Source organism: Nematostella vectensis, chromosome 14 (assembly GCF_932526225.1).
Source record: "Nematostella vectensis chromosome 14, jaNemVect1.1, whole genome shotgun sequence".
Taxonomy (NCBI): Eukaryota; Metazoa; Cnidaria; class Anthozoa; order Actiniaria; family Edwardsiidae; genus Nematostella; species Nematostella vectensis.
In genome coordinates, this window is record NC_064047.1 from 4,697,032 (window position 1) to 4,723,395 (window position 26,364).

A 26,364-nucleotide genomic window follows, 5' to 3' on the forward strand; every position below is an offset into this window, starting at 1 on the left:
ATCAATTACATGAATTAGTTTGTGACCACCAATGTTATCTATATGAGTCATTTATTTTTCTTACCGTGTCTCACTTGAACTAGCATCTCTGGCCGACACCATGATCTCAAGACGTATTTTGGTAGCGCTTGGCCTCATGTTCGCCTTTCTTTTACCTTTTACTTGCGGATCGGTATGTGATTTTATTTACTTTGCTCGCTAGTACTTTATTTTATTAAATGTTACTTTATAAAATCTGCATTTTGGTTGGCTCTTATAAAGTGCACACCCGAACTATGAGATAATGGCTTTGCGTGCACTATTAATTAGAACGAACTGGCGAAACTTCTTCTTTATCTCCGCATTATTTGCTAGTAAAAAAACCGGACCAAATGTGATGTTTTGTTGTTTACTTTCAGAATGATGACATTGAAGTTTCTCTTGCTAATGGAAGAATAAGTAAGATGCGATTGGAAATAAGAACAATCAAAAACTTAATACTTCCCAGCTTCCCCACCCAATTGTGTGTGTCCTTTCTTGGGCATTCTTGGGAACCCAGGCGTCGAGGTTAGCGTAACAAGGCGCGAGAATGAGTCGAAACGAGGCGGTACGGTGGAGGGATGTTTGGCCTCGTTTTCGCACCTCGTTGCGCTGCCCTCGACGCCCTGGGTTCCCGAGCTTAACCTTCATCACCTATGAATACCTCTAGCGTCTCCCCCAAAAGAAAAATAATTACGCTTTTTGGTGTCTGCTTTCAGGAACGGACCTGGTGGGACAATCGTCATCGTTCGTCTAGACTCGACTATCATTTCTCATATATTTTCTTTTATCACATTTAGTCCATCTCAGAAAAGTCGGCTGCTACAGAGACACGCACGACCGCGCACTCCGCATCCCATACCACAACCACCGCGGTCGTATAATATGGCGCAGATGGCCTGACATGACTTACGTCGTGAAGGCGTGCGCACGGCGGGCGTTCTTACAGCACATCCCGCGCTTGTTCGGTGTTCAGTTCTATGGGGAGTGTTGGGGGGACGTGGACCCATCCAGATACAACATCCACGGGTTGGCATCCAACTGCATTCATGGTGTGGGGGAGCACTGGTCGAATTACGTCTACTCAATGATCCGTAAGGTTCATTTAATATACAAAGCACGCTATCATGATGGGTGTGGTAATTTCTGTTGTTGTTTTGACTTGAACTTGTCACTCAAAAACTCACGTGGGCAGTTTCTCAAACCAACTAGACAGTAGCTGGTTTCGTGGGGGATTTGAGGGCTTTCAAGACTGACAAACGCGGACGGCTGTAAAGGAGTCTAGACAGTAGCATCATCCTTATTGTCTCACTCATTAAAACTTTCAAAGGTGGCCACAGTAGCGCGCGTCATATACATTTATTAATAATGTGCTGTGGATTACATAATACAGAATATAATGATTACAGAATAAATTAGCAGTTACCCAGAATAAGAAAAACACACAGAATCGCGGCATTTTTTTTTTATAATCACTAGTTTCATTCATTGATCAGGGGCAGCGGAGCGGTCCCATAAGTGTGTGTGTGTGTGGGGGGGGGGGGGGGGGGGGGGGGGGGGGGGGGGGGGGGGGGGGGGGGGGGGGGGGGGGGGGGGGGGGGGGGGGGGGGGGGGGGGGGGGGGGGGGGGGGGGGGGCGACAGTTGGGGTGGGGGGGTATTGTTTTCAGGGGAGGGGTGGGTGGTGGTTTCAATTTCTTAAGCGCTATTTATAAGAACATGGGGGATAACCTAGGTTTTTATGCACGCGGGATTTTAAACTGTTCAACAAATTTGTTGTCGGTTGCACATGTACCGCTTGAAAGGTTGGTTTGAAAAAAACGTTTATATATATAGAAACATCCGCTCAGAAAAGTGTGGGGGGGGCGCAGCCCCCCTGCCCCTCCCCTTCAGTCACCCCTGTTGATACCGTTATTAATGTATATTTTTTCTTGTATTTAAGCTTGCACTACGAAGAAGTTAAACCTTGCATTTGTGGTCGATGGTTCAGGAAGCATCAACAACGCAAGATTTGGCCGTTTCAGAGAATTCGTTAAAAAGATGGCAGAATCTTTTCCGGTATCCGCAACCAATACACAAGTTGCGACTGTGGTTTACTCGGAAGAACCCGAACTGATATTTAACTTTGGAAAATACAACGATATCAACGAGATTAAGACAGCCGTGGACAATATGCCCTACCACGGTAAAACCACGCACACAGGAAAAGCTTTGAAGTTCACGCTAGAAGAGGTAACTAACAGTACATAGCATTTGTATAGCTCTTATTATAATTTGTTTTCTCACCCGACCGCCGTACCGCGCGTAGCACCAAATGAATAGAGATTTTCGCGATAATAAAACTCTATATGTATCATTGTGCTCTTATAACTCGTTTCAAGCGCTTCTCAGTTATAATTCTAATAAGGGTTTATAAGGGGGCGTTTTTTACTCGTGATTTAGGAATGACAATGATTAGAATAGAAAAAGCGCGCGTTCGTTTATCCCGCGTCCCCATTCCGAAATGTAATAAAGGCCATTCCACCCATTCTGCTACCTGTAGCAGAATGACTGTAATGCCATTCTGAACATTTTTCTACCAACCATTCCCATTCCAGAATGATAGGAAAAAAAAACGCGCCCTAAAAATGACCCATCCTGACGCAAGCTTTTAGTCAAAAGTCAAGTCCAGAAACAAGAAAACGAAATATGCTTGTGCCATTTCGGGAAGCGGATCTATTTCATCAGAAGGGTTTATACCCGGATGATGCCGTGCTGACACACTTGGGCTATGTTTGATTCAATTCTTCCCTAGGTGTTTAAGAAGGCACGTAAAAACGTGAAGAATGTGCTTATTGTACTTACGGATGGCCATGCTAGTGACCTCGTGAAGAAGCCCGCTCAGGCCGTGAGGGATTATGGGGTCGAGGTATTCGCTGTGGGCGTTGGCTCTCCTGATATTGCCGAACTGGAGGAAATCGCCACAGACCCAGATAAAGACCACGTTTTCAGCGTGGACTTTGATGAAGTGAGCAATATCACAGGGGGCCTGGAGAATCAAATCTGCACAGGTAAATCTAGTCAAATACGGCAAAAACAGTCCACATGGGGACTGAGAATTTCGGAAGTGAATTTACGAGGCAGGGGGAGGGGATAGTAATGGAGCTCACGGAGATTTTTATACGCCTGTACGCCAATATACTGAAAAGATGTGGGTTTTTAATATTCGAGCCAACGGACGGGGTGGGGGACTAAAAAAAGAAAAGTAGAGGGTGGTGATCGCACTATTTGTAAGGGTATAAAATTTCGGGCCACTGCTATTCCTGATTCTGCTATTTCTTAGGGTATAAAATTCGACCAACAACTATGGGGGAAGGGGGAGGACAGATTTATTGGTCTCCACAGGAATCCCGACACCCCCGGCCACACCAGCCACTGGAGTAGACTAGAGAAAAACCCCTACTTTTTGGATCCGGTGAATAGAAGATAAATTTGAAAACATTTTAGAAGGGTCCTCATTTTTCATGAAGGTTTTATTAGCTTTAGAAATTATCATGGCAAAACTGTCATCTTATCTTGTTTCAGATTAAAACATCAGACAAAGGGCAATCAGGACATTTGGGATGGGGGCCTGCGTCCTTGACAAGATTACAGCGAGTTAACGTTGGGTCAGACAAAAATAGCTGTGCTAATATATAATAGATAAGGAAACTCGATCATGTATAATTAACGCGATTAATAAAGGACAATTTGAACTTTATAACTAGAATGGTTCCATTGTGTTCTGAAGTGGCCTCTTACATGCTGCCGGTCGACACTGCAGAATGTGCGGCCGTTTACTGTGTCACGTGAAGCGGCTCAGCGCGCCAAATTCGAATCTGATGCTTGATTGAACAGGCGAAATACAAAGAAAACCGGCAGAAAGCGCAATACGTCTTACATAGAACTAATTTTCTACTGTATTAGGGCCGTAATAACGCAACACTTAACCCCACAAATATTAGATAAAGGATTAATGAAAATTGCGCCCGTTAGTAGCCGATTTCAACAAAAGGATCAAGAAAAAGCCCTTTAATGTCAGAAATCGTGTGGAAATATTTTAAATGTCTGCTTATAGAGTTTCTATTAAGTTCCATGATGGCACTTGCAAACTTTGCACTTTTTTCACAAAGGTATCACCCTTTAGCAGGGCTGCATCCTTTTTGTCAGCTACGGCAATTCCCAAAGAAAGCAGAGGGTGTAACTGTATTGAACGTGTTTTAAGCGGTCGAACATTTAAATGGTCTATTGGTCTAACTGTGGCCTCTCCTGGAGCCCATGTCCATAACGTTTCTCGTATCACAGGTCCCAGGGTAGTCCCGGTCTCTAAACTATGTTATTATAAAGTGATTAACTTCGGCACGGGTCACTACGCATACAGCGCATTGAATTGGAGGTGAATAACGGATTTATGGCGGTTTAAAGGAATTATGAGCGTCGTTATTCAAAGGTCGGAAGGTAAGTTGAGATCATTTTAAAGGTGAGAAAAGTGTAAATCGGCTCGGTTTAAGAGGATATCAGTAGTTCAATAGATGCGCATGAATAACTGATTGAAATTAAAATGTTCAAATGATGTTGTTAAGAGACTGGTTTTATCTTAGCGCCCGTGCTAGTATTCGTTTTTTGGTAGGACATGCTAAGATTGAAATGGAAAAAGTCTTCATGATTGTTTGTTTCTGGGTGCTATATCTTCCTTGATTATGGCAGGGAAGCACTTCCCTAATTATGGTTTATACTACAGCCGTGAGTTGACTTGCTGTGAAGTCTTGTTTGTTGAGATATAAAGATCTCTGACGTCATCATTGCGACATCGTTTGCATAGCAACTTGATGAGTGATCTCTTGAATTCAGAAATCCTACCAACATAAAATATTGGATTTATAACCGAATTTAAGTAGTGTAACAAGACTGTGAATTCTGCTAATTCGATTGAAATGTTTAGTGAAGTAAATCTATATAGTTGATTAATCACAAGAAACGGTAGCCATGTAATCAGTGAAGCGGCTGTAACGAGAAAAAGAGTCCACGTCAGTCGCTGCTCCTGAACTTGTTTTCTTTGAGTCACTTGGTTTAGATTTCCCATTTGATGAGTATGATAAGATTGCCTTTTGAACGTTATTACCATCGCTGTGTAGCTACTAAAGACGGTTAATAGCATTACTAAGAGTACGAAAGTCGAGGCTAAACTTAGGTATTTGAATGCATCTGCTGAAACGTACCTATATCCATGGAACATAACCCAGCTGTGTAGCCCTACGATAATTCCTGGCAAAAGCCAGCTCACAGATATGATGTAGCGATAGACACGGCCACTTATCCTGCGATTCCTCAGCGGAAAAACCATAGCGAGCAGGCGCTCAATGGAAATCAATACCAGGTTAAATATTGAAACAAGCCCTAACCAGCTGTCAAGAGGAGTATGGAGTAAAGCAAGAAGCCGTGGAATTCCTAATTTTACGATAAACCCATAGTAGAAACCAGAAAAGAAGATTGGCAGTGGGATTAGACCAATCAGAAGATCTGCAACGGCAAGGTTGATTATGAGATACATGCTGCGCCTGCGGAGGTGGGGACTGTGGATAAATGTGAGGATGGTCAACATGTTGCCAATGACGATAAGGACATCGAGAAGAGCGAAGGCACTGAGCCAAAGTGGGGCCATGACCAATTCATAAATCGGTGGAGACGATGTTGTATTGTTCATGCTTGTTGAGGAAGCCAGCTATGTTAATTCTTTCGATGCCAATCTGAATAAAAAGTAATCATTGTTTAGAACTATTAAGTGTGTGAGAACGCGATATTGCTGATAAATTTGTAGAGAGAGGCCGTTAGAAGTTTGGTATTATCAAACTTTCGCTTCGATAAATAATCCCAGAATACAAAAAAAAAACGGATGAGGAGAAACAAAACAAATTTTCAAATATTGCTAGAAAAATAGGCAGTAATTTTGGTCTCTACATTCTAAGCTGGCTTTTTGTTTACAAATTTTATCGTCGCGAGGAAATTTTTTTGAGAGCTTTTTTGTGCTGTGAATTGTTTACATTGTAGTTTTTAATCTTGTCACAAATAGCCCGGTCTTATAGTCTTTTTGTTCTAAGGATGTGTACCAACGCTCTTTGTAATAAAAAAATGACGTAATTCGTAATAATTGACGCATAGCTAGAGTTTTGACCTTACAAATAGATTATTACCATCTCATGATTTAATTAATGCTTTTCTAATTCGGTCATAACTATGTTTAAACCTTTCAGAATACTCGTCCACTTATTTGTATTTTACAAAGAGTAAGTTGACACTCGATATTTCTGATATTTTCAAGAAATCGATTCGATGGTCCACTATGTCATACAAGACTGACCTTATATACGCAAAATGGTGCAATTTGCAACTACAGTTTTTAGATTTTTTAACAAACCCCCAAATTTAATTTGCACGTGCAACCTAGAAGCATTTGTTATTATATTAGCTCGAGATCAGATCGATCGCACGCTTTTAAAAGGCCAAACAGGTTTTAATTTGAACAAAATTTTTAAAAACAATTACCCGCGTGAGGCTGTCTGTAAAAAATATAAAAATATTAAATTGTTGTGGGTATTCTTAAGTTACTCCAGAAGTTATTTAACGATGAGATATCTGGCATTTAAAAAAGAACCTACCTTACAGTGTTCTTTAATATACTAAATGGAAGTGGCCGGAGTGTCAAGCCCATTTATAGTTTCCTTGGAGTATCTACAACTTTAGAAAAAATAATCGCCTGTTAAAAGGGAAGTTGATTTTATGCAAATATTAAGAGAGCATAAGATATCTTATTTATGCTCTCTATAGAGCAGAAAGCACGTTCGCTTGATGTCATTTTGACTTAAATTACATAATTGAGTATCCAATCGTGGATGATATAAAACATTTTAAAAGCCTTAGCTACCAAATTGACAGATGGTATACAGGCCCGTACCCAGGATTTTTCTTGGGGGGGGGGGGGGGGGGACTGGGGGAGAGAGAGGGGGGGAGGGAGTTCTCTGATAAAAATCTAACCACCTCCGAAAAAACAAAAAGGGATTTTTTTATGCCTTTGCAGTGTCTCTACGGGACGTTTATTGTCGAATTTGGCTACACACCAGAGTGATCTTGCTTATGATTTTGATTGTTGTTTACAAACTACAAATAGCACGTCTATTGAGAACCAAAAGTGGACTTTCGGCCCCCTGCATCCCCCCTGGGTACGGGCCTGGTATATGTGGATAAGCATTTTTACACTATCGAGAGCTTATCGCATACACCTATTTCAATAAACGTTATCGCCCCCCCCCCCCCCCCCCCCCCCCCTCAGTTAATTGTAACAGTTATTTTATTCAGTGGTTTATTTTTCTGTCTCCTTGATGTGCTGACTATGATCACTTGGCTGGGGGACGGTAACGGGTTTTACTTGTTTGCTGATACAAACTAGAGGCTTTACGAGGTGTGTTCTAAGAGAGGAAACACAGCATCATATTATGCCATGTACATACAATAAATAATAGGAAGACTTTCATTTTTCAGACAAGTGTTCAAAGTACCTGTTTCAAGGGAAAATGTATAGTATTTAGGGCTATAATATCCATTCCTTCCGCTTGGCGAAATGTATCAGATGCAAGGCACTTCCTCACTCTATGCCAAAGCGCATAGAAAGTGTAATAAAGAACAAGTAGCTGCATCTTGATATTGATTTTTTATATACCGACAGACTATAATAAAGTATTTTTATCATGATGTAATGCTTGTCCCGCTGCTGTTTTGTTAAACTTGTTTTTCAAGTAACTAAAAGAGTGCACGAACTTTTGATACACCCTGTAAACTTGGGAATAAATGGAAAGATGGAAATAATGTCCTACGTACGTACTCTAACTTTTCGCTTAAGGATTCCGAGACTGTTACGTTTGGAAAGTCGGGAAAAAATCAGGAATCTTTATCGTTTGGCCACGTTATGAGCCAGGAAATGTCGTACGTGCGTACTTTAACTTTTCGCTCAAGGATTGCGAGACTGTTACGTTTGGAAAGTGGGAAAAAATCAGGAATCTTTATCGTTTGGCCAAGTTATGAGCCAGGAAATGTCGTACGTACGTACTCTAACTTTTCGCTCAAGGATTGCGAGACTGTTACGTTTGGAAAGTCGGGAAACAATCAGGAATCTTTATCGTTTGGCCAAGTTATGAACCAGGAAATGTCGTACGTACGTACTCTAACTTTTCGCTCAAGGATTGCAAGACTGTTACGTTTTAAAAGTCGGGAAACAATCAGGAATCTGTATCGTTTGGCCAAGTTATGAACCAGGAAATATCGTACGTACGTACTCTAACTTTTCGCTCAAGGATTGCGAGACTGTTACGTTTGGAAAGTCGTGAAAAAATCAGGAATCTTTATCGTTTGGCCAAGTTATGAACCAGGAAATGTCGTACGTACGTACTCTAACTTTTCGCTCAAGTGCGAGACTGTTACGTTTGGAAAGTCGGGAAAAAATCAGGAATCTTTATCGTTTGGCCAAGTTATGAACCAGGAAATGTCGTACGTACGTACTCTAACTTTTCGCTCAAGGATTGCGAGACTTTACGTTTGGGAAGTCGGGAAAAAATCAGGAATCCTTATCGTTTGGCCAAGTTATGAACCAGGAAATGTCGTACGTACGTACTCTAACTTTTCGCTCAAGGATTGCGAGACTGTTACGTTTGGAAAGTCGGGAAAAAATCAGGAATCTTTATCGTTTGGCCAAGTTATGAACCAGGAAATGTCGTACGTACGTACTCTTAACTTTTCGCTCAAGGATTGCGAGACTGTTACGTTTGGAAAGTCGGGAAAAAAATCAGGAATCTTTATCGTTTGGCCAAATTATGAACCAGGAAATGTCGTACGTACGTACTCTAACTTTTCGCTCAAGGATTGCGAGACTGTTACGTTTGGAAAGTCGAGAAAAAATCAGGAATCTTTATCGTTTGGCCAAGTTATGAACCATATGACTGAAAATACTTATGAAAATACTATGCTTTTTCCATATGACTGCGCCCCCCCCCCCCCCTCCTCTTCGGTCAAAATTGGGTCATTTTTAGGAATCTCCAAAATACTAGGCTTTTTCCATATGATACCAATGACTGCGCACCCCTCCCCCCTCGGCCAATCCTGGGAACGCGTCTGACCAGCGTAAGGGTCTTAAAAAGGCCAAGGAAAGGCGTTATATCGCTTTATTTGAATTAGGGACCCTATTTAGAAAAAAAAACATTTAATGTAAAAAAAAAACATTTTGCAGGGTGGCTGTTTCCTCATCACCAGGAAAGCCATTAACCAGACTAAGGGATCGTATTAATATCTTTCCTAATTTCTTTTACTATGGGCGGCTAGTATTGCTTGAGCGAATATCGATCGATTGATAGATGGAAACGTCAATTTTATTCAATGATTGCTATAGAGCATTTCTTTCTCCACTCAGCCACTATAATGAATAATTCTTCTTGTTTAAGTGCAAAAACGTAATAAGTACAAGTGCTTGTTATCCATTTGTGTCTACTCCTTCCGCCTCCACATTTTCAAGACAAAGGGAAACGCACTTTAAAAAATACTATATAAATTTATAGAGCTTTAATTATTGAATAATATCCAATTGAAACAGGAAAAAACACATCCCAAAGGAGAGATTTTGTTTGAACACGCTGGTGCTCTTGCCTGCTTTCGTGATGATGAAATATAGCCAAGAAATGATGCCCGACTTTTGGTGTATTGTTATAGCTATGACCGTTGTTATAGCTGTAACCGTTAAGTAGACCAAGTAACCTTATAATTGACCCATACGCGGGCGTGTCCCTGGTTCCTATTACATTATTGCAAAAGGATACGAATCTCTGGCCTAGCTGTAAAGCTTTTTAAAGCTTTAAAACAGCTTTGTCAATTACGTTTTTTTTGTAATTCTAGAAGCTATAAAACTAGTGGTAAAAGTCCACATTTGCCTATGTCCCGCTTTTTTTTCAGTAGCGTATCTACGAGGATCCAGCGTACTTTGCGGGCGCTTCGGCCCAAAGCCGCAAAGTACGCTGGATCCTCGAGCATGTGCAGCCAAGTGAAATTGAAATGTTATCTGAATAAGAAAAACACCAGCATATGGCTTATAAGGAAGATCAAAAGGCCATATGGCAATAAGGAAGATCAAAAGGTCATGTCATGGTCTCTTGGGAAGATACTGTGCAAACATCGTCCAGCAGTCCCGCTCGACTGACCGCGACACAAATGACTTTCAAAGAGTGCACATACAGTAGAAAACATTTGTTCTTACTTTATTCGCTTTTCTCTAGTTATTCAGAAAAATGGAAAGCAAGGCAGTAACCCCCCCTTGCCTTTTTTTTTATTTTTTATCCACTAAAAACGTAAATTGTTTTAAGGGGTGTCCGTGATTGTGGCACAAATGGGATAATAGCAATAAATGTCACCCTGGCTTAAACGCTAACAGCATATAGACGAGAATATGGGAACAAGCGGGGTCTAAGTGTTAAAAAAAATACTTTATTTCCTTTTCCAGGTTTGAATTCCATCCTTCTGTTTGCTCTCTCTTATACAGTCGTTTTGGGCTTTGAGGTGGTATTTATAACAAAAAGATTGCCAAGAAGCTTTCTCTCTTATGATCCATGCGTATCCCTTTATTTTGGCAAAATTATCAAAAAAGGTGCTTCGATTTAAATAAAAATATATATATATATATATATATATATATATATATATATATATATATATAATGAAACTAAATCGGGACCATGACTAGAAGAGGTATAAAATCATACAGTGATCGAGAAACTAATGTTACTGCACTTTGGGCCGCTTAAAATAAAGGTATTCATTATCATTGTAGTTTCTTTTTACATAAACCGTCGTATACTTCACAGGTAAAACAGATGGGCGAATATAAAAGAATAATATTGCGGTATTACAACGTTATGATGCGTTAAAAGATTTTTTCCACCTAGCCATCACAATGAGTAATCTTTCGTTTTCTAAGGTTGAAATGTATCATTAAAACAAGTGCTGTTTATTGTGTCTGCTTCAACATTTTCCATTGGTCTTCTAAACACCTGAAACATTCTATTTGAATAGGTGAAAGGCTACATAATTGACAACTAACAATTATTTTTGTCAAAATAAATCCTGGTAAAATAAAAAAGGTTTCTTTATGTCGGGAAGAATGTTTATATATTTAAAATTAAGAATTTTCAATGAATTCTATTAATGCCTTTTTGTTATAGCTGGTAATTTGTCGAGGATTGCGGTAAGTGAGGGATTTGAAGTCTTATTCTGATAGGTAAAATTAATTTTAATTCTAATTCAAATTAGAACATGGAAGACGAGGTAAGTACGTTGCGAAAACCAAAAAAGTAAAATCAATTTTATGAATCACCAATATATCCTATTTAAAGAGATCCATCCGTTTAATCGAGTCAACAGAACTAGCATTCAACACGACAACATAGCCTCAAAACTGCTCCTGGTAGCAATCATCGCTTCTGTACTTCTCACTCTTTGTTTTTTTACCGGCGACAAACGGTACGTCAGTGCCTTTATATCTAATGCTTACCTAGACCAGTAAACCGTAACACAATATTAGGAAATGTTTGGCCGTACACATGAAAAAACAATTTGCTCTGTACGGCGTATATAGAGTGTGAAATACGATGTCCGTTTCAAGCCTAGTTTCTATTCTGCTAGTAGCACGAGCATCATGTCATCGACTAGGTACCATTTCCTACTTTTACTTTTATTAGTCGGGTACTGTAAATGACCTAATAAACGCCCGGGGCGTTTATTAAATTTCGATGTTCCGAGGGGGATCTTTCATTAGATAGGAGCCGTTTAATATAAAAGGGCGTTCTTTACAAACTATGAAAATATAACAAATCCATTCAAGTGCAGTTCTAGTCTCAGCCAGGATCACTTTAAATTATAGCATGCGTAGCAAGCGTTTACCGTAGGACGAATGCAATGATTTAACGGTGCAAGTATGCGGTAAACGGAAACTAGTAGTTGGCTTTGTTATTCCTGGATGCTAAACTGCGAGGACAAAACGAAAGAAAATTGCTGACATCCTAAGCAATGAGATCAGGAACGTTAGAGAGCGGTACCCTGAACTTGAAATAAAACAAGACACCACTCACTTACCAGTGTTGATTAAGCAAGAAGGCAATTAAATTACCATTTATATTTCCGGAATCACTATGTCGTTTGTTTTTAAGCTGGCAGGGAAGGGAGCAGGAGGGACGTTTAATAGAAGGGGGCGTTTATTAGAGAGGGGCGTTTATTACAAACTTGTAAGCTTAGGGGGTGCGTTCATTAGATCAGAGGCATTCTTTAGATAGGGGGCGCTTTTAGGTCATTTACGGTACGTTTCCGCTAGCGCGTCGGGGACAGTTCGCGCGCCACGGTGTAGTAGCTGGGATTACGCAACGTAACTTGAGGGGGTTTTTAATCAAACACGGAGAGCGCGTCGCAAACAAGGCACCTTAAGCCAAATTAATTAGATGGAATTTCGTGGTTTATTATCAAACTGTGTTCCCAACGCCCTTGACTGTGTTGATTTCTCTGCTGATAGATCCAAACGTTTTTTTGTTTATTATGCAGGTTGACATACAGGTTGACATTGGTGGTAAAAAAGGTAAGATAAAGAAAATTGCCTAGAAAAAAAAGCTAAATATCGCCCGGCGATAGTTTACAGGCGGGAAGATTGATTTTAATATGTGTTTTAATATGTGTGTTGTGTTGTTATTTTAGTTACTTTAACGCAAGTCGGGTGTTTCAAGGATACGCCCAACCGTGCTCTCCGGAACCTCTATCTGAACTATCGCCCGTTGATTCCCTGCAAAAAAACACCCCCAATTCCCCGATTTGATACAAGCATGTGCAAAGAAGGCATACGATAAAGGCTTTTGTAACATGCATGGTATTCAGTTCTATGGCGAATGTTTGAGTGACAAGCACGCCTTTACAACACTTACGTGGAGCATCGGCTGATTGCTTAAATGGTGTGGGAAAACATTTTGCGAATTATCTATATCGAATGAAAGGTAAAGGCTTGAAACGTTTTTTACGTACCAATATGTTTGGAAACAAAGTTTAATAGGGCATATTTGTATCATTTATATCCGAAATACACTAATTCATTTTAAACTACTTGGTAAGATTTCCCGCGATATTTCGGTCCACTTCCTTTATGGACTTTTTTTGGTATTTTAACGCTGTAAAAACAAGAATTTTAGCGAAAAAATGTCGGGATAAAAATAACAATGCTTAAAGTAATGTGTAATACAGAAATATAGGCCCAGACTGGGCCTTTTTGAGCTGTCTGTGACAGGGGGGGGGGGGGATAAAAGGGCCCCCCTCCGTATTTCATGAACAACTTAGGCTATGACCTACAGACAATGATCGCCATTATGCAAAGAATCGTCACGCCATATTTTGGGTGTGGTCGAATCAATTATGACTATTAAGAGTATGCCTAACGTCACAATGACGTCATAAATACGATTTTTAGCTATTCTTTCAAATATTGTCTAAATTATCAGATATCAGGTTGACATCACCTTGCATCATTTAGATATGCCAGAATGAACCTTTTTACGGCTTTGCAATGAAAGAAGGCCATAAAAAAACGTTTATAATCAATTTTTTTTGTAAGAAATTCCGCCATTTTTAACAATAGCTTTAAGAGAGCAAATTTTAACCACCCCTCTCTCCGAATATCCAAGGTAAAAATATTTCTAGCGCTGTTGTGAAACTTGTCACCTAAACAAACTTATAAAGTCAAAAGAGGCATTTAAGTCTGAGAAACAGGACAAAAATATGAAAAATTCACTACTTTTTAGTTTTTGGGAAACTTATATGTGCAAAAAACGGTTGCCATGGTAACAAGGAACGTCTCCTCAACATGCAATGTCATCAAAACATCCGCAGATAGATTTTAGGACAAGTCATCAAGGTTGGGCCTCTTAGCTGCTATGGTTCAGAAGTTATAGCAATTTTCCAGGAGAGGGGGGGGGGGGGGGGGGGCTTAAAGAGCGACCCTCAGTCTGAATAGGGTTTAAAAAGATTATCTAGTAAATTAGTAATTGTTTCATTAATTAATCTACCTACTCATTCCCTAAACGTCGTTGTGGAGCTAGTCCTTACAAAACCAAGAGGCGCTCATATAAAAAAAGTAGAAAAGTAGTATAAAAAGGTAGATTAAAAGACAAAGTATGAAAAGTATTTTCTGCTACAAAAAATCTGGTTGCCATGGTAACCGTCTGAGTAATCTTGACTATGGTCTGAATAGTAGTCTGGGTTAGGTTTAAATTCCATACGCTCATAACTAAGTGCGTTTATGAAAAACGCAAAGACTAACACTATTTACCTACACGTCAAGCTATCCCGTCGTTCGAGTCGCTCAGAACAAACTACCCTTCCGTGGCAATGTCTAATAGCGAGAAAGAGATGGTGGATCTGGCAGGACTTGAGATCTATCTCTACAACAGCAACACGGGAAAATATTGTGTATTTTGTAGTTGCAGAAAAAGTCATACATTCAAATGATGGAGACGTTTTTTAAAGAGACTTTTTGGTATCTTCAGGGGAGACCATTGAAATAAAAGCTTACAGTCATATATAGGACAGGAAACAATGCAACATTGAAATAGCTTATACATCTATTGACACTCGCCAGGTGTAATTAAATGTGCTCGTTGCATGCTCGGATTTTTCAAACCTAATTCTCGCCTCCACACTATGTTCTCGCTAAGAACCATTTGACCTCCAATTTTTTTTTTCTTCTTTTTTTTTTCTCAGGCCATTCTTTCGACCTTGCACAGAAAGGAGTCTTGGGCTGGTCTGGTGAGACGGCACATCGGGCTATTGGCGACTTCGAAAATAAAAAGTACATAATTCGCCAGAATACCATGAAGTTGTACTTGGACAAGCTTGGAATGAAGGGAGTTGTCGGAGCAAATAAGGTGGCTTTCAAGATTAGATAGGGATAAATAAACGAATATATCTGTATGGGTAAGGGCGGGTTCTTTATAAGAGTATGCCTAATGTAGGAAAAAGGAGAACATATTTGTCACCCTTTTTTGTCCTTTTCAAAAACAAAACAACTGGTTTGGACAAAATATCAGCTAGGTTTATTCGAGAATGTCCCCACCCAATATCGTAGAGCCGCTGTGTGCTATGTTTAATTGTCCTTAATCCATTCACTCTTGGGTACTTTTGAGCAACATTGTGAGAAAATCAGGCTGAAAATAGAACCTCAAACAAATAATAACAGCTTTAAATAACAGCTTTTCCACATTAGGAGAGTTTCCTAGGACACTATCAATTCTATTGGGGCATATATGTTATACTGTGGTTTAGGGTGTTTGAACGTTAAGCACGAAGAGAGGCCCTTGTTCGGGCCTCAAATCTGGAACATTTTTGTGCTGAGAAAGGCGTTACTGTGTACATTAGACATGGTACTTAACTAAACGTGTCGCGGCATAAGCGATTTTAAAACGAGTGGTATCGCTTGTATGAATTTACTGGGTCAAGTCGCCTGTCGTTCAACGAGGGATGAGCAGTAGCGGATCTAGGGGGAGGTTTTAGCCAAAAGCTAGATCCGCCCCTGATGACGCCATGATAACCGAAAACTAACAGCATTCCAAAGAAAAAAATATTTTGAGCATGCGCGAAACTTTTTTCCTCAAAGTTCACTGGGGGCCAAATAAAAGCGTTAACTTTTGTAAAAAGACATACGACTCAGAGTTTGTAGAGAAATGGAGAGAAAAGTAGGCACAAGATTGCAATTGGGTACTTAAGGTAATTCCCTTGAAATAGTTTTACAATCAATATTTTTTTTAAGCTTGGCATAAACAATATTGAAGTTAAGGGCTTTCAAAAAATGTAATTGAAAAAAAGGGGGCATAGAGTTGGCACGTTTTTACTGATCGCGCGAGGAAAAATCCCAACTTTTAGTTTTCAAAAAGAGTGCCTATAGTCTTTAGAAAATTAAGTTCTGTTTGTCGAGCTACCAAAATCCGATCTCCTAGTAGCTAACATTCAAAACAAATCACATTCAAGAGATCGCACTAAAAGACACTGTTTTCGCCACTATTTATACGGTAAAAAGCTCCATTTTGAAGTATTTTTACGGCTTTTAAGAGAAAATAAACAAACTTCTACAACCCAACTTTTTTTTTCTTATATCATTTTTCTGTATATATTTCACTATTTGAGCAAATAAAAACTGGGGGTAACCGACGTTTTTCTGTCAAAGCGATTTTAAGTAAGAAACGCTTGCCTTTTGCTTTGTTTTCTTGTACAACTGTGGCGCGCGCACCCTAAAAATTCGAACAAACAGCGCGCGCCACTATGCGCAGAAGAGGTGCGCAGTGCAATTCAAGGGAATTACCTTAATAAGAAAAGAGTCATGAACATTTAAGGGTGCACTTTTAGTCAGTTAGACTTTAACCAAAAATTATGAGTGCTCATTTCTTATTTGTTTTTAATTTCTCCTAGGACAAAAAAGGAATAATCTTCTTTTAGAATTGCAACTTCGTCAGGGCAACGGGACATGTTGATCTTTGGGATGGCAACAAATGCATCAACAAGTGCTACTTCACCGAGTGTAAAACCTACATTCTCTACGAGCTTCACCTCAATGAATGCCTTATAATATAATAAGACATCATAAAAAGGAAGCCGGTGCTGGGTAAATTTGGTTTACATTAAATTAATGATATGATATATTACGGTTAAATTTATAAAATACTGGGCACTGTTAAATCATTTTTAAAGAGAGAGTAATATGCAAGTAGAAACATTATTACCTTTTTATACTGTAGATTTACAGTATAAGTGCTACAAAAACTGTAGATTTACAGTATAAGTGCTACAAAAAAAAAACGTACGATTATATAAGGGGTTTAGACAACAGTAAAACCTCGATAAATCGATATGGCCGCAGAAGGGAAAGGGACCGAAAAATTATGTCGATATATCGAAACACTCGATAGAACGATATTTTGGAAAACCGACGAAAAAACCGTTAATTCGAAAAACATTTGTATTTAAATTCGTCACAAATAAAACAGGTGTTCTATATTTTTGGTGGAATTTTAGTATGAATTGACTATATCAAAATCAAAAAGTAGCATGTTAGTAAGGGATATTGTGAACATAACGTTTGAGGCCATCACAATATAAGGGAACATAGTAATTTATTGTGGGTGGTGGTGGTGGTGGGGGGGATTTAGATCCTTAACCCATCTAAAGCACAAAAATGGTGACCCTCTCCCAAGGCGACTAAAACTCAAGACTTCCCCCCCCATAATAATAATAACAATAATAATAATAATAAACTTCGGCCTTGTAAAAGTATTGGTTACTTTGTTGAAAAAGTAGTCTCGAGTAAATGAGACGCTCAACAAGTTCATCGAGGAGCGTCAACAAATTCTATAACGACATACAATGTAACGGCGTATCGTGTACGACTCTTTCTACCTGTGTTTGAATATTGCGGTATACACAGATTTGCCAGATTATCCCAGGTTGAGGCCAGTATAGTATAACGATAATTATAAAATGTAAATTCAATATAGGACGCGAGGCTTGGCAAGCACTTATGAACTCTTCGGGGTTGATAGTATTTGCATACTTTAGTTCCTTACCGAGCCAACTCCCTCCCCACCCCCCCTCCAAAAAAAATCTTTGTGTCAAAGATTTTTACTCATATGAGTAACAATGCATATTTTTATTCAAAACCTAACATTTTCTCTATCCTTTCTGCGTCATAGCAGTGTTTCAAAACAATTGAAATGTGAACTTTAACTCTACCTAGCTAAAGAACAAAAACAAAGCAAAGAACAAAATCTATCTTCTATCTGCACACATACTGATACAACTGCAACATAACAAGACGCAACGTAGGCAGACACGCGACAACGTCCATTCGAAGACCCCATGTCTAGCATGAAACGCTCTTTCCGAGACTTCTTTCGTATGATCGGATACTTTATCGTTCAGCGATAAAGCTAAACATCAAGGTTGTAGGGCTTGACCAAGGTTAAACGACGTCACTTTATGAATAAAAGACCCAAATTCAACAATTTTGATAAATTTCCCCAAAACAGCCAAATTTATCAAAACTTTAAAAAAGCTATTTTCTTTCACGAAATCACATCATCACTTGTCGACACACTCCAAGTGGACCCAGACCCCTTGACCGTTGGTGCGTTTGGAGATCTTGTCATGTCCAGCACGAATAGGTGAGGCACATGCGCTGCAGCGACCGCTGAACATAGCAGTCGTGACCGGAGTTCTAAGTCCTCTACTAGGAGTATTACGGGATGTCGGAGAACCTCGTTTCGGTGTGGAGACTCGGTTCGGGCTGAAACTCGCTGAGCTTCGATGTGGCGTTGTGCAGGGAGAATTGTTCTTTACTGGTGTTAAGAACTGTCCCAAGAAGGACATGGACAAAGGGGGACTATTCAAAACACTTGAACCTCGTTCTGGTGAAGAGGCAAAAGCGACGAGCCTCTTCCCGTATGTTGATGATGCTGAGCTGCTAAATCTCTTGCCAGGCGAAGAAAATAGCGATACCGATGTAGAGGCTAGGTTACGTCGGTAGCCTCGACCAGGCGTCGAGGACGTCGAATTCCCGTATGTAGAAGCATTAACATCGCTAAATTCGCGAAGAGTCCCTGGTAGTGATGAGTAGAGACCGCTGGTCTGCCCGGAGGACAAGGAGCTCGAAACTGGGTTACCATCGCACGCAGAATTGAGCTTTTCGTGTCGCTTGTCGGCAGACGATATCGAACGAGGCGGGTAAATTTCAGACGCTCTCTGCCTTAGATTTCGCCGACTAATCACGAAACCAACTTCCATGGCATCCCCAGGGGATCCCTCCTTGGGGGCATTGCTACCTTGGGAGGTATCCACGGGGTTTGAATTGCTCGGATGTGCTTGGGGTAGTTGTTCTTCTATCTCGTCTAGATTCTTTACCAGATCCGTATCATCCAGACTGTCATCCCCGAAAATATCACTCAAGTCATCTGAACAATCATCGGATTCGACCTTTCTCGGAAAGTCATTCTTAGAAGCTCCTGGCGCGACACTGGCGTTAACCATTCCATTTGTTTCAAATAATAGTCCATTAAAGCTGAGGGCACCATTTGTAAACTCACTTCCGGAAGAGGAACAGTTCACTTTGAAACTCCCACTTTCGGTAGCATTTTCTATTTGCTGGGAGGCCTGCCACAGAATCTCGTCATCTTCACTATTGTCAAATTCGTCCCCAGCCGAATACATTGGAGACGCCGCTGGGGTTACCACAGAAATCCCACCAGCGCCCAGGGCCCTAAGTCGCTCCCTGTTCTGAGCAATCATCGTCTTAAGAAACTCCGCAAGCCTCGTCTGCCTCTTGATTGGCTCACTTCGGACGGCGTTTGAGAGAGCATTAGGGTCGTGAATGACGTACACGCATGATCTTCCGCGAGTGACCGCTGTGTAGACATGCTGCCATGTCTCGTAACGAGAGCCTCCCACCACGTAGGCTATTGTGTTTGTCTCTGAACCCTACAGGTAACGTATTGATATTTTAGTCATCGTTAACATACCCCAAACTTAATCGTTTGCCTCATGATAAATAGTGCACCATATCTTATTCTGAGATTTAGCATATAGGGGGAAGGGGAGCTATAAATCGGGGGGAAAAGATTGGGAAAAGAGCCCTGATTGCAACACCTAAACTGGGACAAGGGTACTCCTACTTCTCGATAAGCTTTCAAAAGATACAGGACCTTAAAATCTACAACTTCATAAGCGCAACACAAGCCTTGTACCTGGTAAGTGTGAATGGTTCGCGCCCATGCATGCTTCATCTTCGCCTTGACCAGCTCCTTGAAATTCACAGTGATCATGCGCACTCCATCATCCAACAGCAAGCACCTGTTCTTCCTCTTCGCTTTGTCCTCCGCAGTAACGTCTTCCTTGATGATAAATATATCCCCGTTACTCAAGCGCACTGACAGCGGCATTTTCGGATCTGTAACATCAAAACAGTCCGTGTTTTTCCCAATACAAATCTTATCCCCTACTTGGAAGTCTAGCTTTCCTTTGTGATCTCTCGTCGGGTGCTTGTTATAATGTTGACAGCATAGTTCATTAATGGACTCACAATCGCGACGGCGAAACGCAATGAACTGTGAGTTGTTCTGTTTGAAGACATTTCGCGAGAGGAGACCCCTTACAGCTTGTGAGACGGAAACATCTTGGTTCGCGTCTCCTCGGAAAGGAACTGAAGCGAATTTTTCGCAGAAAATCGGCTCCTGTCTCTCGGAAATCCTTTGCGCATTTTGGACGATTGCCTCTGACTCGGATCTGTGGTTTATTCTCAAAGTCACGCTCAAGCCGTAAGGGCTCAACGACTCGAAGACATCACTGAGAAAGTTTCCCGGTTCAATAGAAGGCAACTGGTTGACATCGCCTAAAAGGACAAGCTGTTGCAGATGTGCTCCCTCCATGAGAGTACGAATCAAGTCTGAGAATATTCGCACTGAGACCAAACTACACTCATCACAAACAAGCATCTTCACGGAGGCAAACTTCCAAGGTGGCGTCCCAGAAGATTTGAACCTGAAGTAGCTATAGATCACGTGATGCATGGTGAACGATGGGAGTCCTGTGCGTTCCCCTAATATGGAAGCGGCCCGTCCAGTTGGGGCTGTTAGTAAAACAGGCCCTATACTTAGCTCAGGCTTCGTTTTATTATCTGCATTCCCCCTACTTCCCTCGACACTTTCTCCAGCACTTTCTCCAGCCCCTCCATTATTCTGTGCTGCACTCCTTTGAGGGGTAGGGCTGGTGCTACTCTGAGGGGTGTGGATGGTGCTACTCTGAGGGGTAGGGCTGGTGCTACTCTGAGGGGTAGGGTTGGTGCTACTCTGAGGGGTGTGGATGGTGCTACTCTGAGGGGTGTGGATGGTGCTACTCTGAGGGGTGTCGATGGTGCTACTTGGAGGGGTTAGGTTCATGGCTGGCCTGTCCTCTTGGTTGCTGTTTGGACTAATGTGACTATTTGCCTCTGAGAGGACTTTGCTGACTACGTATGTTTTTCCGCAGCCTCCCTTGCCTGATAACACCACCACTGGCATGTTGGCAATGAGGTGTGCAGCTCGGAGCTGATCTGCATCGTCACGGAAATCCTGAAACATTTTAAGGACATTTTGCTAACAGAGCACTGTTAGTTGTGATTTACACAACAAATGCTAAATTCGCTCCCCAAAAATCAGTTCGATTTGACACTATAATGGCTTAAAATGGAAAGTATAGATTAAAAGTAAATGGTAGACGTTAAGAAGAAACCATAATTAGCTACTTATGGTTTGGACATTACTTCATACTCGTGTCGCAGTCATATGTGCAAATACGTGAAAGTTTGATAACAAAACTTATAAAACAGGAGGTTTTTTTTTTGTAATGTTCGAATAAACTGCACAAACCACTACCTATATGTGTCAAAGGAAACCTGGTTAAATTAGATAATGTTCATAAAATTAGGTCACGGCCTTCCTCAGTAAGGCTTTTGTGCACAGCCGAAACATAGGTGCTGTTGATCATAACAAAGTGATTTCTTTTGTTATTAGTTAAATCGTTATGAGAATCTAGTTTTGACAACACAAAGAGATGCTTGCGATTTATATACCTTGTGAGATAGTTTGGTGGTTAGAATCCATGGGTCTTTTGCCATGAGCTCAGTAATGCACCTTGCTATTGTCTTCTCGTAGAACCTCAGCTTTGTCAAATAGACAATTTCTCCAACACCTTCAATAACCTCCTTGCCAAGGATCTTCTCTTGAATCAGAAAATCCATAGCTGCATCCCAGTGTAGGATATCACGATTACTTGGAGCCCATATCCGCCTATAATTCCTTGTACACTTAAGCTTGTTCGACAACACATAAGTGTGACCTTTGCTATAGGTTTCCTTTGAAATGGCATAGTAAATGAACAATGCATCGACCATAGCAGGATCAGCAGTCCTTAGGATCTTACTGTCCAGGAGAGATGAAAGCTTGGCCTCGCAGCCAAGGATCTTGTACCTGTTGTACAGGATTTTCCTGTAGCCAAAAATCCAGGGTTCATGCAGGATAGACTTGTCAAGTTTTTGAAGGGTTTTGAGAGGGAGGGAATCTAGAAGTTTGGCAGCTCGTTTTGGTAGCAGCTGGTGTATATATCTGGTGATAATTGGTGTCTGAAGAGCCTTGCCTTGGGCTACACAATGATTGACAGATGTTAAGTAAGATCTCTGTGTTTAACCACAGGCAGCCCAAGGGTACTGTCAGTTGTTTTAACCTTCATTTAAATAAAGAAATGTATGAGGAAAATTATATGTTAGCAAAAAAATAATTTATCTTGAAAAAATAAAGCTAACAGACCTTGTAATCTTGTGTTTGAGTCTTCCTTTGTTTTCATTTTGCTGATAGAATGTCAGCAAAGCAAGTTTGAAGCTTTCTACGGATTGTGTGCTTTGCAGTATATAAAAATAGCCTTTCCTATCAAACACAAGGTCCATAGCTTTATTTTCTCAAGATAAATTACTTTTTTGCTAACATATAATTTTTACCATACATTCCTTTATAAACCACAGACAGTAGCATTGGGCTGCCTGTGGTATAACTTGGAGAAAGCTTTCCCCTTCATGCATACATTTTTTAAAATATTGTACATAAAAAATCAATAGGACTTTATCGTGAGTAGGTTCTAAAAACACAATAAAACTTAAAGGAAAAAAAATCTCATTTTGGCAGGCAATTACCTAAATATGAATTTATGAGAGGGACAGAACAACCCTAGATTAGCAAAAACATGAATAAGCATATCACAGCCACAGGGGGAGGGGAGCAGAGTTCTTTTCTACCCCTCCCCTTGCACAGCACTGATGTGGCAGTGATATGCAAACTCCATGTTTTTCGTTTTTTTTGTGTGTGCAGAAAAAGCTATCAAAGCCTAAAGGCAGGCTATCTGCTAATGTGTTGACTAACAGATGGCTGATTATCAAACACGCTTTGATCAGTCAAACACACATATATAGTTTTACAAACATTCTGCCAGCACAAAAAATAATTTGCTATTCCCTCAATATAAAAACAATCTTTGACAAAGACTGTACAATAGGTGGATTAGTGGCGGGAAATTCAAAAACATGATTTTCATTGCTTTGTAATTCTCTTAAACCAAGCTTGTTTGACCCCATTTTAGGCTTAAAAGAATACTTATTATATGGGGAGTAAGCAATTTCTATATTGTTAGCTACAATAATCAGTCGTTTCCTTACAATAAAGCAATGTTTGAAGGTGACTATAACTTGAGTTGTGTGAGGTTAATTAATTCAGGACAGGGGGTCATTTGTCAGTTCTGGAAACTTATGCCTGAAAGGGTTAAACAACCTATTTACTGAGGTAAGATTGAATAAAACTTAAGTAAAAAGCACAAAGTTAAAGGCACCTTTTTAAAATATGTCCTGTGTGTTGCACCAACACCTTTGATTGCCAGAAAAATGTTTGCAGTTTGAGACTTTTGTATGCACACAGTAGCAAAACCAATTGGTTATCAATCAAAATCAATAACAATGTCAATGAGGATAATTATATCAATCAATCTAGAGAATAACAATACACCAAAAACCAAAAACTGGTTCACAAACACGACTATTTGGGCTTTTTGTATTCAACCAATCTAGAGAGATACTAATCAATGTGTTATGCTATGGATACTCAATATATAACTTTCAATAAGTCATAGATTGGCCAATACCAATTGATAGTGATTAAGAAATTATTTATATTAGTAAATTTCCTGTTATTGATAGTGGTGATCGTCAATAAGTACAGTATTTTCTAAGCAAAAGAGAGATGTACAGGACCCGAAACGATCCCCAAAAGTACCTGAACTGATCCCGGGACCCGAAACGACCCCCAGAAGTCCCTGAAATGAATCCCAACGAATTGCAGTAATGGACAAACAAAAGAAATGTGGAAGGATTGGCTTTCAGTTTTAAAAACATATGAAACATTTTAGCATTATTTGTGTTACTATAAGGAAATTTACATCAACTAAAACCATAGTAGTATTAAGAGTTTTATATACGACTGCGCAGGAAATACAGTGGTTGAGTCAGAAATTGGGGTCTTAATAACAATTCTCGTGATAGTAATTTGAAGAACCAGGCGTGAATAAATTATTTATACATAACAAGACATAAAAGAAAGTCTCCAAAGATAAGACATGCTGCTTTTCGCAGGAAGCAAAATGTATTAAGGTTATATTTTTTTACATGTTTGTTTGTATTGGTGAATGAAAGACCTATCATGAGATCATGCAGGGTTGTACGGCCGACTACATGAGGAAATTCAAAACTCACATAATATTGCTTTCAACAAAAGCCACATCTCTTTAATATTTTGCAACGGTAGTAAAAGCGTTGTTCGAGTGCATTACTCAGTGTGGTTTTGTCAGTCCATCTTCTTGGCCAAACCGACTGACTAAAATGTGTCAGTAAGAATTCGCTCGCATGAACATGGATTTCGTGGTGAAATACAGGTTTGGTTGTCAAATGAATATAGATTTTTAGGGGTGATGTTTACCGGAAACGAGATTTATAGTGTCAGAGTCATGTGTCGGAACTACAAATGTTTAGAGTGTGATGGAAGGTAAAAAGTTTGGTTGTTTTGAGCAAGGCTGTGCTATGTTTATGTTGTATTCCTTTCAGTAGCAATTATTCTGTTTATGGGTTTACCGCTGGGGCAATGTAATAAATAGTATTGTATTGTATTTGTTTTTTAGAAATAGAGTCACTGTAAACCCTTAATGGGGACTCCTTGGTATTGTTTCGGGTCCCAGGATCAGTTGGGGTACTATTAATGATCATTTCGGGTCCTGGGATTGTTTTGGGTCCTGGGATCATTTCGGGTCCTGTACAGAGAAGCAAAAAAAAAAAAAAAAGAAAGCTCTGGAGTGGCTGGGTAGTAGTGTAAACATGACATAACACCGGGTCTGAACACAGGCTTACCCCTGTATTTTAGAGAAGTGATAATCTGGTAGGCAATATCTGCATTTCCACACTCCTTATAAACCTCCACAGTAGGTACAAGCTTTTCAAGTGAGAATTCCAGTCCACGCAACTCCACAAACTTCACAAAGTCTTCACAATGTTGCTCATGAACATCGCAACTTTTAAGAAAAAGCAGAACAACACTTCTGTCTACACCTCTGTCGGTACGAGCTCGGTACTTCGGGGTCCCCTCGGCGTGCAACAGTCGACCTTGAGTTGATTTAACTTTTATATTCATCAACCATGCCGGGCTGAGAAATGCTTTATCAAACCTCCCCTTGATTTTCGTCTTACTTTCCATTCTTCCAGTACGCTTATTAATCAACTGGACATTGATAATTGCTGATCTCGGCGTTGAAGCCGAATAAGACTGACATAATCCGTTTGCGAGTGCAGATAGCTCGCTTGAGTCGTGGTTTTCGTAGTCATCATCATCACTGTCCTCTGACTCGTAATCAGACTCTAAATTTTCTTCGGCTTCTTCCGATTCCCCGGGAGGAACGAAGTATCCCCAAACTAACGGCATCACGCAGCAAATCGTGATATTACTAGATGTTTTCAGTGTAGTGCTCAATACTTTCCAGACGGAGTTTATAAACAAAACTCGCACATTTTCAAGACGTTGTCATTGTGTTATGGGTTGTTGGAGCTACCTTCGCATCTTGTAGTAATGGAGATCACGTCTCTTCTTCAATTAAGGTCTTTGATTAGGCGAAATCGCAATAAGATCTTAGAAACAGATGCTGTTAGAGTCGAATTCTCGTTTCGTGACTCCATTGTTTTGACCGTTAGTGTTTGGGGATCTGGGTACACGCACAGGAAGCCCATATCAGCTGTAAAACACTTTGGTAACCAATCACAATCTCGGACTGCAGAACCCTGAGATCTGATTGGCCAATTATAGACAATAGTTTGAACTATAAGACATGGAGATGAAAAAAGGCGAAAAAAGCTGACTCGTTCCTGGTCGTCTCACATGGTTTTCGGAGTCTGCAAAGCCTCAAGGGAAGGGTTAACGACGCGCGCAGGACATCAAGGGAAGAGAAGAAAGAAAGTGACGTTCCTTGCTCCCTTCCCTCTACGGATTCAGGGGTGACATTTTTCGCTGAATAATTTTCTTTTTGTCGTTGCTATTTTGCTTTCAAAAACCGAAGCGCGCGCGAATTTGCAAACCGCCTGTGAGAAGGGATTTCTTTTTCGATGTGAATTAATTAAA

At 40.3% G+C, this 26,364-nt stretch overlaps 3 protein-coding genes across 3 annotated transcripts; 1 reads left to right on the forward strand and 2 right to left on the reverse strand.

Annotated features, from left to right (window-relative positions):
- Nucleotides 1-824: 824 nt before the first annotated feature.
- LOC5503456 (matrilin-3) lies at nucleotides 825-3,755 on the forward strand. Its single transcript, XM_001624482.3, has 4 exons — nucleotides 825-1,112; nucleotides 1,959-2,248; nucleotides 2,811-3,066; nucleotides 3,581-3,755. The coding sequence occupies exons 1-4, from the start codon at nucleotides 923-925 to the stop codon at nucleotides 3,583-3,585; spliced, it is 741 nt and encodes a 246-aa protein (XP_001624532.3). The 5' UTR covers nucleotides 825-922; the 3' UTR covers nucleotides 3,586-3,755.
- An 874-nt stretch (nucleotides 3,756-4,629) lies between these two features.
- LOC5503458 (histamine H3 receptor) lies at nucleotides 4,630-5,696 on the reverse strand. Its single transcript, XM_048722076.1, has 2 exons — nucleotides 5,254-5,696; nucleotides 4,630-4,986 (listed from the first exon to the last, which is right to left on the reverse strand). The coding sequence occupies exons 1-2, from the start codon at nucleotides 5,694-5,696 to the stop codon at nucleotides 4,770-4,772; spliced, it is 660 nt and encodes a 219-aa protein (XP_048578033.1). The 3' UTR covers nucleotides 4,630-4,769.
- A 12,049-nt stretch (nucleotides 5,697-17,745) lies between these two features.
- Nucleotides 17,746-26,262, reverse strand: LOC5503459 (DNA helicase B-like). Its single transcript, XM_032371826.2, has 4 exons — nucleotides 25,107-26,262; nucleotides 21,741-22,309; nucleotides 19,879-21,240; nucleotides 17,746-19,612 (listed from the first exon to the last, which is right to left on the reverse strand). The coding sequence occupies exons 1-4, from the start codon at nucleotides 25,672-25,674 to the stop codon at nucleotides 18,221-18,223; spliced, it is 3,891 nt and encodes a 1,296-aa protein (XP_032227717.2). The 5' UTR covers nucleotides 25,675-26,262; the 3' UTR covers nucleotides 17,746-18,220.
- Between the last annotated feature and the right edge of the window lie 102 nt (nucleotides 26,263-26,364).